Source organism: Paralichthys olivaceus, chromosome 3 (genome assembly GCF_024713975.1).
Source record: "Paralichthys olivaceus isolate ysfri-2021 chromosome 3, ASM2471397v2, whole genome shotgun sequence".
Lineage (NCBI taxonomy): Eukaryota > Metazoa > Chordata > Actinopteri > Pleuronectiformes > Paralichthyidae > Paralichthys > Paralichthys olivaceus.
Window position 1 is genome coordinate 13,464,410 of NC_091095.1, and position 17,742 is coordinate 13,482,151.

Below are 17,742 nucleotides of genomic sequence, written 5' to 3' on the forward strand. Positions count from 1 at the left end.
AGTAGCCATCAGATGTTATATTATACTTATAAACTTACTGTTTTACCCATAGACTGTATATAAAGATGGACAACCAAGTGGAGACTTGCTGTCCATCTTAACATACAGTCATAATGTCCGCGTGTATTTACTGCTCCATACTTTTAATTCATCCCAAACTCACATCTCACCACAGAGACCACCACAGTAAACCTGAGCCTAAAATTACTTACACAGGATATATAAAATACTGAGTTAAGTTTTACCAGGCTATATAAATATTACGTTTTAAAAACATTTTCTTACAGTAAATAATGTTTAGATTAAGATTAATATTGAAGTTGAACAAAATGCACATTTATGTTACTGTACTACAAAAAAGTAATTTGAGTCTTCTGAACACCTCCCAACAAGAACACACAATATTTAATTAAAGTCAATTTAAAATTGAGGGGATACCTGCCAAAGCTGCTCATCAGGAAAACATATTCAAAATGGCACAAAATACCAACATAAAGGTATTTCTTTTACGTCAGAATGAAATCATACTAACACACACAAATGATGGGTCCACCGAGACAATGTCAAAATGATGAAATCCTACCACCAATTAATTATGCTTCAAGTTAGAATGATATGATGCACCTACAAAGTACAATGAAATAAATCAATAAATAAAGTGTATATATAGTACTTGCATATATGTTTTTATACAAATGCATAGATACAGCACTGCTCTCTAAAACCTGCCTCTGTACTGTTATGTCATACAGAAGAGAGCTGGATGTTCTCCAAAAAAAAAGAAAAAAGGAACAAGCTGTGGTCTGAGGCCAAATCTGCTTTGCTTATCCTCAGGCCCCTCAGATCAGCACATTTTCTCTGCCTCAGCTCACACACACTCCACCAGATGAGAATACACTAAATCTGGATCTCGGTTCTTAACTACAGCTTCACCAAGATGCAAATGCACATTTTGTACACAACAGTGGGGACAAAGCTTAATCCCTTGTACTTTCTGACACACTGCCTTGCTCTGCGCCTCCCCCCCTTCCCCCTCCATCCACCGTTTTACTTAAAACCCTGGAAATCTGCTTTGACACAAGGCGTTAGATAACCATCTCAACATGTCTGCTTGTAGCCTGTCAGTCACTCTCAGATCCGTGACAGCGGTAGATGGTCTGCAACAACATTGGTAGTCATCACCAGGGCCACCACTTCAAATTCAATTCTTGTCTTGACAGCTGTTGTACAGTACTTGCAGTGAATTGAGATGCAAGTGAGCTGTGCAAAACATGAGGTGAATTAAAATCCCTCCACATGATGTCTGCATCTGTATCTGCATTGCCCCTTTATATATATCATGAGAGAATAGGGCAGACAGGTATATTTTTTACTTAAATTATTATAATTCACTTTTGTAAACTTGTACCATAGTGCCTTCGTCAGTGCTTTTTTTTGCGGGGATCCCTAACTGAGTTGAGGAGAAACCTTTTGAGTATTCAACCTGAGTCTGAGACGTGATGCACTACAATCCCACAAGGAGACAACCAGTGATCATCTCATTGTTATGAATTCCATCCACATCCGGCCATTAGGCTGTTGGTGTATCTGTAAAGCCTGTTTGGGGCCCGTTGTTGTCTCCTCGTTGCTTCCTAAACCCCGTTATACTGGCTTGAGGTAAGAGGGGGTGACGGCAGTCGTGCTTCCCTCCCGGCTCGTCTGCAAGACTCTGACACTAAGCCCATTATGCTTCCATTATGGGGCTTCAATTTTCCTCTGAGCTTTTCACTTTTGACACTGCAGCTCCCTCCATCTCCAAACCGCAGACACACACACACACACACACACACACACACAACCATCCTCCAGCTCCAATATTATTCAGTGGTACTGAATATTTATGCATTTTTCAGAGGTGAAAAGTAATAAACTACATTTGCTCAAGCAGTTCAGTTAAGTAGAATTTTTTCAGGTACCAGTACTTTGCTTGAATGCTTCCCCTTTCTGCAACATTATACTTTTGATGTAATATATTTTGGAGGGAAATTCAATGTGGCTCTTTTCTCCTTCACAATTTTGGTCCCAGTGTACCCTGGACTGTAACATGTTCTGGTTTCTGAACCCTCAGTAAGCCCTTATCCCAGATTTGAGAAACATAGATATGCTGCAGTGGAACACGATGGCAGGTAAACACCAGGATCAGGTTTCTGATCTTTGTCTACCATGTGTGCAGGTGCATCTTTAACTGCAATTGCAAGGTAGTGAATAAAAGAAGAAATGTGATGAATAACAAGCTGAAGTACAGGTAGAGACTTTAGTGATACGATTGAGATTATAGATTTTATTGTTGCTCTTGTTTTTTATTTCCTGTGATCATCTGGGGAGGGTGAATCCAAAAGAGTCCAGGCTGGCAGACGGTCCCTAACTGAGTTTTAGATGTTGAAGTTACAAAAATGAGATGTAGAGAAACCAAGTTACATCTGCAGACAGATGATCGTTAACCTGGTTGCTTTATACAATCATGTATACTGTAATATCATTAACCAGGTTTCTCTCTTCTGTATAATCAGCATATTTTATAATACAACCCAGGGACAGGGATACTAATGTGCATGTAAATGTATTCATTGAGCCGCTAGAGTGGATTCGGTCTATTGTTTGTTGCACAGCACCTGTGAGGTATTTGTAGAGATCTCTCCATCATCCCTCCTTTTCATTTACATCATTTCTTCTCTCCGTCACCAATTGCCTGCACTTTCTCTTCTTCTACCTCTCCGTTCCCTCTTCTATAAAAGCAATACCGTGTCATTGCTTTGGCCAGCTCTTAATGCAACGCTTTACCCCCACTCCCCTCTCCTCCTCCATCTCCTCTCTTACGCTGCAGCATCCACACACACACACCCTGAGAACCTGAGTGTTGCTGGGAACCCAACAGTAAGCAGAAATCCCTCTGCCTCCGAAACACTTCCTACTAATATCCGAGAGACTCATTCACTGGCGTCCAAGACTGTGTGGGTGTGTGTTACTCCATTGCTCAGCTCTAATGCTTTATGTGTGGCTGACGGTGATGAACAAGTGTTTCTGGTATCCGCTGACGTTAAAGAGACGACCTTTTGGACTTCCGATAAGCCAACACACAGTAAAAAGCACAGTTTGCACAAATATCTGCATCATATATTTGCCTTGCAACCAACAATCGAATCAGAGGTCTTTATTACAGCAAACATATGATCATCACTACAGGATTTGTCATGTTTTCTTGAGGGTCATGAACCCTCCTCTTTATATCTGGTATCTTTAGCAGGATGATAATTGAGTGTAAAAGGCCCAGTTTCGCATTAAAACAGCATTGAGCTCATAACCTTGAGGGTGTCATTGAGAGGCCTCTGTTTGACTCCAGCCCCTCTTTAAGACTCACTCCGTCATCCTGCGGATCATTGTTCACTGCAGGCAGGATGCAGTCGTTTGGAGAGAAAAATGTCCTGTCTTGATGCTGCGAGATTGACTTTCAGGACAAAACAAATCCCATCTATTTTGCATGTTAATTTATTCCCTTAAGCTTGGGAAAGAGAAAAAAAACTGTTTCCTTCAGGAAGTTTGTAATAAAAGCCCCACGATCAATGATAATGGCATTTGTGCTTGTGTTTGTCATCTTCGCAAAAGCAACAGTGGTGGAGTTTCCTCAGATTTATTTGTATACTAGTGCTGTAAGTGGCGTGTAAATTATCCTAACTGTCTGTGTGGCTCTTTATCTTTGTAAGGCACTACTATTAGAGCCTATCCATTAATGCCCATAGCCCAGCCAATCAATGCTTAAATAAAAATCTGCTCAATTTGTGGCGTTTTATGCAAACGTGCTAACTCCGACCAGACTGAGTCGTCGCTTTTTGTTTTTATAATGCAACAGGAATAGCTAAAACACAAAGGAATCGATAACACTTACGTTTGGGTTAGGTTGGCTTGCTCTCAGACAACTGCTACATGTTGCTGAATACCAATTAGCTCCATACAGATGTACACTGTGATGTAATTTCATTATAATTCCATACATAGTTTCCCTGTACCATAGTTAAAAGAGAATAAATCCACTTTAACCTGTGAGGTTTTAGACAGGCAGCAACTAAGAACAATACATATCTGCAGAGAGCCTATGTAGTCAGTTCCAAAGCTACAGATGAAGATCCTAAGATCATGTTCTTGGTAATAAAGGATTATCTTATCTTATATGGGAATGTGATGGCATGAGTAGAATCTACATTCTATAAAATGTGCTAGGTTGTTTTGTTTTGTTTTTTTAAATCATTTTTTGGGATATTTTATTGTACATGTTTGTTTAAACAGTAGAGAGGTGGCAGGAAACAAAGGCCTCTTGTTGAATACAAACAGGGACACTGGTTCAGGATTGGTTGCCTTAACCTCTAGTGACCATTTTGCCAGTAGCCAGGTTTTTAATGCCGACTCTGATAACTCTAGCCAATGTGACTTTAGGGAATTCATTTGGTCGGTTGGTCTGTCCACCATCTTGGTCCATTTGGATGCATCACCATGAAATTTAGCTCAGATGTTCATGTTGTCCTCAGGATGAACCATAATCAATATGGTGTTCCCTTGATCTTTACTTGAATACGTCCAATTGGCTACTCTAGTTAATACTGAATGTTTCAGCAAACTAATGGCATTCAAATGTAATACTTTATTTAGTGCAAATTGTCAAATATAGCTCACTAAACTAAGATGGTGAACCTGCTTGTCTTTGTCTTTATTAGCATGTTTGCACGCTGACTTTAGCAGTTAGCTACCAGTGGGCCTCACAGAGTGGTTAGCATGGGTCACATAAACGAATGTGCAAGCAAGAACATGAATCGAACATTCCCTTCCTGTGGTAGAGCAGATCCATCGAGTGGAGTTCAACTTTGGTGACCTTTGACCCTCGACATCTGCTTCACATTTGCGCATCTGCAACCGTTCACTTATGCTGCATTCACACAGAATATGATGCAAATTTTCACGTTGCATTATGTGCAGGAGTTTGGCCGCAGGATCATTTGTGTTTGCTTCTCACTGAACCCACTGATATTCGCCCGTTCTCGACCGAGGAGAGGAGGATACTGGCAGAAGTGACCACATTTGCTGTGATGTACCTGAGGAGCCAGTGCTGTCATGTGTGGATCCAGCAGACCACAAAGCTCGGGGGATTTCACCGTCTCAGGAGCTGCGTCTGGATGACTGCCCTTGACGCTACCAGAGGAAGACTAGTGGCCAGTTTGATGACCTGCTGGCTCGGATCCAGGACCTGTGTCTAGTGAGTTTCATTCTCAATGCTTTTGTGACATTGCATCAAGCTGGAGTTCAAATATTTCTACTGGAGGGAATGAATCATGTAAAATTTGCATCTATTCGTCTCTTTGCATTGACTTTGTATGTAATCTCTTCGCTTTATGAACTTAATGTGATGTTAAGTTTTTATCCTTTTTAAAATAAAAGCTAATAAATAGATATAAAAGTAAGCGCATTAAAAAAGTTTAAAAAAACTTAGTGACCATCATTAACAAAGATCTTTTTTGATTACTAGTTACAAGTGTGTGATTGCATTGGTGAATTGTTCTTCACGATCTCAATGGTTGAAATCATAGGAACAGCCTTGTATTACCAGCTCGACATATTGACATGTAAGCAAACTGCTTGCATATGCGCCATAGTCCCTCTGCCTGACCACAAAGCATATTTGCTCATGTTTCACTAAGCACTCCACAATTAGTTAACAGCACGAAGATTAAGGACGGACTGGACAGTGCAGCGCTGCAATCTGCTGCTGTGTCTCTTTAGCACAGAGAGGGTCAGAGAAACAGCCAACAAGGCATCTGTTTCTCCTCGTTTTTATTTTTTCTCGTTTTCTTCCTCTCTTTCTTCTCTCTCCATGTATCTTCCTTGTCACCCCCCACCCCAAAGCGAGAGAGGAAAGCAGCATCAATCACTGTTAACTGACTGACCACTGTCTGTTGGTGGTACTAAATGGATCTCCACAATTGAATAGAGGCCTAAGTGTGTGGTAAATGCTCTCAATGGGTAAATGAATTTGCGAGTTAACTCGCCCTAAGAGCGTTTAGATAAGGCAAAATAATAAAAACACCTAAAGCAGATATTTTTCTTTTGATATATCGAAAACAAAGCTCAGCTGGAAATCTTAACTCTCACATTCATCACTGCAGGGCCGGTTGTATTAAAGCGAAAAGCAGCCGAGGGTAACCCAAAGACAATTCAGCTTTATTTTCCTCATATAGATTTGACTGTACACAGTTCATACCATTACACAGAAGGCATAAATGAATAAATTCAGTGCTCTCTTTTACATCTTTTTCAAAGACACATGGCAATAATAAATAGCGTTCATGAAACAAGACGATCAACACGTTTTTCAAACTGTACAAAATTTACAACAATTAAGATGCAAACTTCTGAGGCAACACAGACGTAACAAAACTGCAGTGGCAATGGGTTTGTACAGGATTTTCATTCAACACCATCAAATACAGCCAGAGATTTACACTGTTAATATGTTATTCATATACATGGTACCAATGAAACACTGACTGAGTGTCTACTGGTTTGTACAGGGGGTTAGGGGCACGCAAAAGTGGATTATACCCTATTTCTTTTTAATTTCTTGGGATATATTAAATTATCAGATTACATACAGTTAAGGCATGAAAAACAAAGTTGGTTTGGTTTGATGCCCAGCAGCAACAATAATGTACGCTGCACTTCATACATTAAAACATTTTACACTGTTATTTCCCTAATGTATTTCAATTATAAGTATATTATTATTTTAAAATAAATTATACCATAACCAATGTCAAATAAATAAAATATCAACACTGTTTTTCCAATTTGTCTTTGTTAATTTGTAGTAACATTTCTCTATTCCTCACCTATCGAAACAGATACTAAATTAAATAAATTCAGTAATTTAATTAATGTAGGTTTAGACAAAGTTTCACTCCTTTATTCCCCTGTACTTACATATTACCTAAAAAGTGTAGCTACTCAGTAAGTTTACGTCTTTTATTGATACCATGTACTCATCCGATAATTACAATGTAAATTGTGGCCAGTTTTCAAAATTGTCTCAGTGGTGTTGCTTTCTGTTTGTTGATTTGCTTTCTGGCTCTCAAATCAGATGCTCTGGTAGAAAAAAAAGACTTGGCAATTTTTCAGGGAAAGGTGACCGAACAGATTTTGATTTCTGATCGTTTTTTTAAGCAAACCTTCTTTCAGATCAAAAATAACCACTGGTTTTGAAATGGTCACCAGGTCAGATAGAACCGTTTCCACTTGGCTCAAATAAAATTTGTATTTCAGGAGCATCAGAAACAGGATCCACTTTTTTTAACCTGTTGTCCTGTGTTTCAAGGGACTTTAGGATGCAGCTGATGTTGAAGTGTAAGAAAACCCATCAGCCGAGCAGATGCTGAGGAGCGATGTGACAGGAGAGTGTCAGCGCTGAATGGGGGTGGGGTTGGGGGTGGCAGGGTGGTAATCCCTCTGACATGGAGGCCAGGCAGCGGGAGAACTGCACAGGCTGACAACACATCTGGGGTCAGTAAGTAGGTTGATAGCAGGCAAAGCCAGAGCTCTGCTGCACTAGAGTAGATTAGCAAGAGAAGCCGGAGTCAGATTGACCAAACAGAAGAACGAACACTGAGAATTTCCTTCCTGCAAATACTTGTTGGTGTTTTGTCGAATAGATATTTTAAATGTGTGTAACCATTTTATTTGTTGAATAATATCTGCAAATGACTCACTCATGTGTGTCTCCTTGTCATTTGTCTGTGCATTCAAAAGGAATAAATTAATAATTTAGATGTGTGATATATTACTAGAATTTTCTCCAGACCCCAAAACGCCTTGACTGTCCTCCATCCAGCACACGAGCTTTGATTCCTGGTGAGTCTGGAAACAAGATAATTTAATACTGACAGACGTCCGCTCTCAGACAGCTTTTACACAGACGAGAACAAGTCAAGCACCTATAAATATAGAAGAGAGACCTGCTGTGTAGCAAACAGTGTACGTCCTCAAACAGAGGAGACATCAGCTTCTATGGACGGACAGACGGACAGACGCACAGACCATCTACTTCCTAATAACTTGTAAGCTTCAGCAATACATTAAAAAACATCAGCATGGTTCAAAATTCACACTTGTGCCACTGTTCTTGTAAATTTTCTCACCCAATGAAACACTGTGTTTTTGCCTTGTGCATGTCTCTCCCCCTGTTTCTCTCTTTTTCCTCTGCATTCCTGTCCACATGTGTAGAAAAAGAAGAGGAGAATAAAGTGCATTGCCAATGTAAAGGCTTCGATATGGCCGGACAGCAGTCCTACTCGGGAATCAGAAGCATGCAGGCGCCTCCGGGGTCTCGTAGGGCCTGTGATCGAGATTTAGCCCTAATGTTGTAGCTGTTAGAGTTGGGGTGAGTTATTTTAGGGGAGGACGAGACAATATTACCTCCCCTGTGAGCGTAATTCCACCGACATATTGGAAATCCATTCTCATTTTCAGAGAGTGAAAGAACAAAATAAAGTCAAGTGATAACAAACGTCGTATGATACAGTGTTGAGACTGAACATTCAGCGGTGCGGCGGAGTTCCTCGCTGCTTTTCTCTGGACTACACATCTGGACCCGGGCGGCTACACCTCACTGAGGAGGTACTGAGAGTCACACTTCTTCTCTTCCTTCTGCTCTTCACCCAGCATCACAAAACCTACTAGTCTTGGAGGGTGAAAGAAAGAAATGTAAAAAAGCCTCTTAAGTCTGTTTTGTCTTCTGCCCGTGTTCGAGACTCAAAACTGGGAATGGTCCATCTCGTCCAGCCACGAGGCGGGACTGGTGGGGAAGTCAGGGTATCCCGTACTGCTGCCCGTCGAGAGGTCTGAGGTGGGGCCCCCTGCCATGGCCCTCAGAGCCTGCCCCACCCCGCCTGCACCCCCCTGCGCCACCAGACTGTCCATGTTGAAGCCCAGGTTGTTGAGGAGAGGGGTGTGGCCGGACAGAGAGGTGATGGAGGAGGGCGACTGAGGGAGTCCGTAGGGGCTCCCTGCTCGGATGTCGTGGTAAGGCTGGCCCGCTGCGTCGACAGAGAAGCCCCCGTTCAGCACCGCGCTGCTGGTCATGTCGCCGACGCTCCCGTAAAGCCCATTGGTGTGGCCGAGATCTGACAGGACCTGGTCTTCTGCGGAGGAGACACCATCACTTAGCACGAGTAAATACTGAGACACATCAACAGTGCTGTCAACTATGTGGACATTATATACCTGTTGTATTTCAATACAGTTAAGTGCTTTTATGAGTGAGTTTTATAGTGGCACCGTTGTGTGGGTTTCATGGGGGCCCAGTAAGTGGAGCAGGCGTTTGATAAGCATGTCAGTGTTTGTTGGTGAGAAAGGATGTGCTTTACATTCTTCACTAACAAAGGAGGTCTGTTTGTGTGTCATTACTGCAGCACACAATCTGTTTGAATCTCTCCCCTCTCCATCCCACGCTTGGCTTCAATAACAACAAAGCCCCAAAAGCACTTTCTCTCTAATTGACTAAAAGCCTCACATAGTTTATGGAGTTTCTGTCACCATGTTTTCATTTCTCATAAAAATGGCCTTCTTTTTGAAAGTGGCTCGAAGACTTTTACGACCGCCCAAAACAGGGTTTCGCAAACGTTAAATAACATGGAGATGTCTAAAATGCTGTTTGCATCCCACTAAGGACCTCCTCTCCTTTCCAATCTGCTCCATCATGGCGACGAGCGGAGGCAGGAGGATGTGTGAGGGAGGTGCCATGGGTAGGTGTGAGGGGAATGTGAAATGAGAATGCCATTTTGGATTTGCCTGAGAACGACACTGTGCATTTAGCAACGCCGGGAGACAAATGAAACGCCGCAAAAAGACACATTCAATCGCTGCTGCACTCTTGTCATTTAGCAGCTTGTAGGCTCCTTTAATCCCATTAGAACAACAGCATGACTGACGATTCCCTTTCAGGAATCTCTCTCTCAGGCAATAACAGAAACGCTCTGGGTTGAAGTTATTATCACAGTGTTTGTACCTCTGAAGCTCAGCTCGCTGTCACTGAGGCCTGCGTCATCAGCCGAGCTCTCCTTCTCCACTTTGGCTCCCCCTCGGTTGCGTTTGACACTTTTATAAAACTGACTCCAGCGATGTCGACCTGCGTCTTTCTTCAGACGCTTCTCCTTTGCTCGTCGGTTCTGGAACCAAACCTGGCAGAGAATATAAAAGTTAGAATTAACTAATAATAATGAAAAGCATTTTAATTCAAAGCAGATACCTAATATTAATTATCTGAAACTTTTTTATTTTGTATTGTTTCACATCACCTACTTGAACTGATTCAAACAAAATCCTTGAGAGAAATATTGAAACTAAGGTTAAGGTGAACGATCTTTAAAATGTCCTAATATCATGCATCTTGTATCATTTTAAAAATCCAATTTTTTACGCTTTACGTTTTTGTAATTTTAAAATTTAAAGGCCTCAATAACAGAGGCCTGAATTTTTTTTTTATAATTTAAACTGAAATAAAAACAGCCAGATAAGAAATTGACATATATAAATAAATTCAGATTTAGAAGTGGAGATGCAGATTTCTCATTTTAAACACAAACAGAGAGAAGTGGCCTAAACTTGTGATCAAATCATATAAACCTAAAATGTTTGTCCTGTGGTGAGTAACTTTAGTTTCTACTAAAATGAAAATCCTTCAGATATTTTTCTGGAATGAAGATGTCTGCAGTTGTCTGAAGAACCAAACTCTCTACCTGCACCACTCTCATGTCTAGTCCCGTCTCTGAGGAAAGCTGCTCTCTGACGTGGCGTGCTGGCTTCGGCGAGTTTTTGTAGGCACTTTTGAGGGTCTCCAGCTGTTTGGCGGTGATGGTGGTCCTCGGTCGCTTGGTCCCCGCCTCCGAATCATCTAAAATAACACCATCACAAGTGTGAGTGACTTCTCCTCACATCCGTCTCACGGCCTTAACTGACAGTGGCCCTCGGCCTTTGCGTGGAGTGTACGTGTGTTAAATGAAGTGAATGGTCACATGTGGAAGTGTATTATTGTCCTTGTGCATCTGTCCCCCTCCCACGGCAGAGGACATAAATCTACTCAGTGCCAGAGGAATGGAGTTATTGAGGCCACAGCGTAGGAGAGCATTGCTTAACTTTACATAATCAATCAGACATGTGAGGAAATCTCAAAAGAGAGGGAGGGAGACGACACACACACACACACACACACACACACACACACACACACACACACACACACACAGACGTGTAACAACATGGATCCACTGTGTATGCTGTGGCTTTATCTCTCATGTCCTCTACTGTGATACTACAGCTGTCTGATGTACTTAAGTCAAGTTTCAACGTCAAGCCACTTCTCTGTGACTGTGTTGTTAAGGCACAGGCCCCAGAGTGAGCCTGAATACCTTAACAAATCTTGTCAATTGTCAGGACTTAATATTAACATGTTTCATTTTTATGGATCCTTGCAGCACTTACCGTTTTGCTTTGCTGTTTCATAATCCACCTTGCACACCAGCCTCCCGTCCTCCATGAGGTAAAACTCGTCCCCGGTGGCCAGCTGCCGGCTGCACATGATGCATGCGAAGCAGTGCAGGTGATACACAAAGTCCTGCGCCTTCCGCACAACCTGCGTCGGCGGGATCCCCTGTTGGCATGATGCACATTTTGTTCCAAAGCGCCTGCAGGAAGACATGTAGAAGAAGAGAGCTGCCATTAGAAAATGTGATGCAAGACATCAGCAGGACAGACTGACATCCTTCTCCCACACTTATATCCAATAGAAGCTGATGGAGACGGTGAGACCGAGCCAGATTAAAATTTCACACGCTAGACAGGTATTTCTTCAGCTGCAGCCAAGAATGATGGCAAAGTGTCTGTGTTAATAGAATCTCCAGCTGTTGTGCAGGGAAACATCACCACTGGAATGAATTTCTGTTAACGATAGACCTGTCCTCAGGTTGATGGATGGAGAGGATCAATGCACTGTGTTGGTGTGTGCATGTGTGTGTGTTTGTGTTTGCATGTTTATGTGTTTGCAGATGAAGTACTGAGAGCTAAAGAGGAGGAGGAGGAGGAGGAAGAAGAGAAAGAGGAAGAGGTAGGAGGAGGGCTGCTCACAGTAAACACACCCTGAGGAGGACCAATAAAGCACTGACTCAGGAGAGGTTTTAAATCACACAACCAACCCACAGAAATAAAAAGAGCAAGGTGAAGCCTACAAATCACTGCCGGGAAGCCAGCGCCAGTGAATCTGTGTGTCTGTTTGTGTGTGTGTGTGTGTGTGTGTGTGTGTGTGTGTGTCTGTTTGTGTGTGTGTGTATATGTGTCCCAACTTGTCCCTCACCACAGTATGTATAGCCTGCATGCAAACGCCCCCCTGCTCTCCCCAGGGTCGGCTAACAGAGTTAACTCTCGGTGAGACTCCAGAGCTCTTTAGGTCTCATTCAAGCTCGAAGCATTAAAACCTTTCAAACATGATTTAGTAAAAAGCCCGGATCTGCTGATCCTGCTCTGGATAAAAGTCAAACTCAATTTTCCTCTGTAATGCCTCAGAAATCCAATCCTTCCAAAAGAAAAGAAAAAGAAAGAGAGAAAGACAGAAAACGACACAAATGTTTGCACTTGTTTTGAAATCTTGCTTTCTCTCATGTCAGGAGGAAAAAACAGCCACTAAAATTTGAATTATGTGAAGTGTGAAAACAAACTATCAATACTGAAAATACTGTCTGCACAAAAAATACTGGAATTTTGAAAATAAGTAGCGTAGCCCAGCATGGTGGTTCATATATAATAAATAAAACAGAGAGATATTCGCATCCATTTGTGATTATGCAGTAGACACATTTTTTTTAGATGAACAGAATTAATTAATTTAACATTTTAAATATTATCAACCACAAGATTATTAATTCACCAATCAGTTAAAGTTGACACAGTCAAATGTCAACTTTCAGTTTTTAACTAAGGAAATCTCTTTCACTGAATAACATGACTTTCCAAAACAATAGTTTACAAATAATAAGAAATAAATGAGCAACATTGATTCAACAACAATTTAATCGTGCTACTATTTTTAAAACCACGCAAACTATCATCCACAAGTATTTAATAAATATAAGAAATTATTTGGATAATTTGTTATATTTATTTCAACCTTCTTCAGCACAGTTAGAGGTGAAGATCATTTCACGTGGTTCACGTGGTTCAATTTGTTTGGATTCTATGGAATAAAACGTGTGATTTCTCTCATAGTTGAGGATGATAAACCAAATACATTTCTTAAGAATAAAGAAAAGCTGTATAAACTACAGCTCGTCCCTGACACACAGCGACAGTACAACAGAGAGAGGAGAAGAAGACACTGACTTGAAGAAGTCCTCTTTGCAGTAGACGCCTCCTGCTCGGGAGAAACACTTGTCCGCCAGCGGAGTCTGGCAGTCGGCGCACTTGAGGCACTTGGAGTGCCAGTGTCTGTCCAGCACCTTCAGGATGAACTTGTCCAGGATGTGTTGGCTACAGCCGGCACACTGAGGGATCTCTGCGGGGACACAGCACCGGCACAAGGTCACACTCAGCGAGCATAGGCAGACACAGCTCTGACATTTTCAGGAATTCCTCCGTTTTTATTATCAACGAAAAGATGTTCACATCATGCTCACAGTGCAAACATGGAGAATATCAATCACACTGAACATGTTGGTAAACTACGAGGCGCAATAGAAACCGGAGGGTTTTTCAGCCAAAGCAAATTCTACAATATCTGTGTTATAATATTATATTTTTAATAAAACAAAGGGACAAATACATTTATTTTCAATAGCTGCCTGTTAAGATATATTTTGCAGTTATTTTGATTCTAGAAGTTTCTTTTATTTCTTTTTTTATTATTATATAAATATAAAAATGTGTTTTAATGAATTTGTGATTTTTCAAATAGTAAAACCCATGGATCTTATGTTTCATTAACAGCTGTTGATCCACTATTGATGACTGTTTGTGATCGTGTCCGTCTCTGTCCAAGGTGCTGAACTCTGTACAGATGTTCTCCTCTGGATCTGGACTCGTCTCCTCACGGTTTCAGAGCAGATGTGGAGTCAGTGAGCAGGTGAGAACGATGCTGGATGTAAATCAGGGTCGAGGCCAGATTACATTTGGTTTCTGTGCGTGTTAAAACCACAGCAGATCACATGTGCACACGCGGGGATCACACTGTACCCAGCTCCGATTCTCTCACACTCGATGATAAAGAAGTAAAAGCCACAGCTACGGTTAAAATGCAGATTTCAAAATATAGTTCGTTTTGGAGCCTAACCTTTGCTTACTTATTTAATTTATATAATGATGAGATGTGTTGCCCATGTACAGAATCTGATTTATTTAATCGAAACTGAGATTGTGAATTTTCCTATAATTAAATGTATAATTACTGTAATATTTAACAGAGAACTGATACATGATTGATGCAATGACAAATCTTTTTGTTGTTGTTTTTAATTGTTTTTAATTCTAAATTTTCTGTGTTTCTTTTTTAAACTAAATTCTTTCTTGATTTTCTCTCACATTTTAAGCGGCCTCCCTTGGTGAAATATGCACATGGTATCTGTTAATGAAAAATCAATATCTAGGCAAGAGAGCACACACACACACAAACATCTTCTAATGATGCAGGAGAAGCCTGTTTAAGCTCATCAGATCATTCAGTCTCATGTTATGACGCTACATGAACGTTAAGGCAGCACAAACCTTCCACATATTTTAAAACTGCAAGTTTAAGTTTTGAAAATACAGGTTTTGTAAAAATCGTTTGTATAATTATTGTATTTCATTGATTTTAATTTGGCACATCACTAACTATAATATAATTAATTGATATGTGTCCATTAGAACCAATATTTAACATCAGCTCATAGTTTCATGAATTTGAAAAAATAATAATAATGATAACTAGAAGAGAAATGCATATCGCTCCTGCACAGAAACACCGGCTCTGTCAGAGATGATAAAAGGAGGTGGAGGAAATCATTAGAGGATCTAAATATATCTGTGGCCGGGATTTTTTTAATGGGGGGATTTTTTAAGTGTCTGGACATAAAGTGGAGGATGAAGCTGAGCGAGGGAGCGAGACGAGTGGTGCTGAAAGGAAAGCAGCACGATTCTTGGCAAAGACAGAGCGTCCACCGTCCAGCTCCTGTGTGTGTGTGTGTGTGTGTGTGTGTGTGTGTGTGTGTGTGTGTGTGTGTGTGTGTGTGTGTGTGAGAGAGAGAGAGAGAGGGGGAAAGTAAAGCTCATGTGGGTCTTCTTCATATCTCAGTATCTGTTGCCACCACTCTCCACTACTCAGCCTCATCACCTGCATCATTTCTTGCATTTTAACAAGATTTGTTTTTTCAAATCTATAATTAATAAGTGCAATTTAAGCAACCTCTTTAAATCTGATTCTGCAGGTTAAAGTCTGTGTTGTCAGCACAGCTCTCTGTTCGCGACAAATGTTTAGATAAATTGTCTTTTGTTTTATTTCCTGGAATAATCCAGGTTTAGATCCAGGGTTGCTGCTGGCACTGCGGGGAGCTGAGTGGCAGGATCTTTATCCAATCTTTTAATCTGCCTCGATTTATAAAAATTAAAGAGCATAAGCCGACCACATAAAGGCTCTTTTCCTTTAGCCAGGTTTAAACACTTTGTTGAACAGGCTGTGGCTCACACATGGCACATATCACATCATATGTTTCATTAAACATTTTGTTGTAATGACCAGACATCAGAAATCTGGATTAAAGAAAATACGCATAATATTAATTAATATTATTCGATTATTTGGAGAATAAGGAAATGACAAAATTGACCCTATATATTTAGATCTACCGGAATGAACAATTTCATGATCAGTGTTTTGAAATCCAGTAATTATCCTGTAGTATTTGATAGTGGATTATTTTGGGGGGAAGAAATTAGACTCGTTCCAGCTGTATATTTTTCTAACTCGCCTGTAAATAATTAGGTCAGAGCAGAAATGTGTCCCATTGCACTTCTATATTGTTTACACGCTTATCAGGTTAATCTCACCTTTAATCCTGGAAGGTAAAGCTAATAAATGTTATGGATACAAATATTTGCTCTCAATAAATAATGTCATAAAAAAATAATATCTTTGCAACTGTGAAACATAGAAAGACATATAGGCCTTGGAACGGAAAATAAAGCGTATCACACGTGTAATAGCCTGAGTGGTGAGTGTCAGTCAAAGTGTCAGTGTGTGTTTGTCTGATGGGCGATGACAACTGTGTCTGATCTCTTGACCATGCAGCCTCGTTTACAAATTAACAGCTGCCTGCATGTGGAGCTCTGTGACTCCAACAAGCTGATGAGGAGAAGCAGCAAAGTTCGAGGCTGAATTAGAGGATTAAATAATGTTGTTTTCAAAAAAAATATCTAAACATAAATTATCAGTTTTTTATTATTATTTATAGAGATGGTATGAATCACCGAAGAGCCTCCCTCTGCACTAGCGAAATGTTTCAGCCTTTAGCAGACTACAGCCTGTGTGAAGCTGCAAAGATAAAATCTTGTTGTAAATATCTTTTTTTGCACCCTGACACACATCTGCATCGCACACCACTGGCCTGTACGTGACCATCTGAGACCGAGAGGTTCAGTGTCCTCATCCCCTCATCCTCGGCCGAGGAAACTAACCCTTCTCCTGCAGCAGCAGCAGCAGCAGCAGCAGCAGCACGGGCTGATAACCCACATCAGTAATAACAAGATGGTTTCAGAAAATGTCTTACGTTGCAGTGGCACTCCGAGAATCTCCGGTAAACTCTTCACAGGACTCTCTGTCGGTAGGACCGCCGCACTTTGCATCATCGTGATCCAAACCGGGAGACAAACGCACGCACATACACCCGCAACACAGTGGGCGCACACCCCCGTCCTGTCTCGTGGAAGAAAAAAAGTATGATGATGATGATGATGATGATGCTGATGTTGAGGCCTCTCTCCTCTCTGTCCCGTCAAGCCTCCGTCCCCCCTGTTCTCTCGCTATTCCCGGGATGGTGTCCGTGCCGCGCCGTGCCGAGCTGTTTTGGAGTGGATGAGACAGGCTGCTCGCTCCATTCAGCGCTGCAGGGGCGGCGGGGCCTGACGTCATCGCGGCAGAGGCTCGCCGGGGGGCCAATGGGAGCGCAGGAAGAGGAGGCCCCCGAGGGCGGAAAGCATCCTCCATAGGTGTAGGAGAAGGAGGAGGAGAAGAGGAGGAGGAGGAGGAGGAGGAGAGGCGTCTATAACATGCTGTATGAAAATGTCTCCGGAGAGGCGGGACCTTGTTCCTGTGGAGACCATAAATAGCTGACTGCAGTGGCTCTCAGGAGGGGCCCTGGGGCCAGCAGGGCTCCCGCGTTTGTAGCCAGGAAAGTAAGGGACAGTTTCATTTTCCCTTTTATTTATCTTCTTGGAAATTATCAATGAGGAGGATGAGCAAATTTCACAGCTAAATACTCAATTTATGTACTTGACAGTCCCTTCAGCAAACACACACACACAAGCACAGGCTCACTAAATGAGAGTTTAATGTCTGATCAGCAGGTGGGATGATGATACTGACATATTTCACTGAATTAAATGCATTAATGTCGGTTCATGCTGGTGTACGGATGTGAAATTAAAAGCCCT

The 17,742-nt window shown here is 41.5% G+C and overlaps 1 protein-coding gene across 1 annotated transcript; it reads right to left on the reverse strand.

The window, feature by feature from the left end:
* Nucleotides 1–6,222: 6,222 nt before the first annotated feature.
* Nucleotides 6,223–17,180, reverse strand: lhx4 (LIM homeobox 4). The gene is made up of 6 exons (XM_069522035.1): nt 16,860–17,180; nt 13,444–13,615; nt 11,554–11,756; nt 10,812–10,966; nt 10,082–10,253; nt 6,223–9,215 (listed from the first exon to the last, which is right to left on the reverse strand). The coding sequence occupies exons 1-6, from the start codon at nt 16,936–16,938 to the stop codon at nt 8,827–8,829; spliced, it is 1,170 nt and encodes a 389-aa protein (XP_069378136.1). The 5' UTR covers nt 16,939–17,180; the 3' UTR covers nt 6,223–8,826.
* Nucleotides 17,181–17,742: the final 562 nt, after the last annotated feature.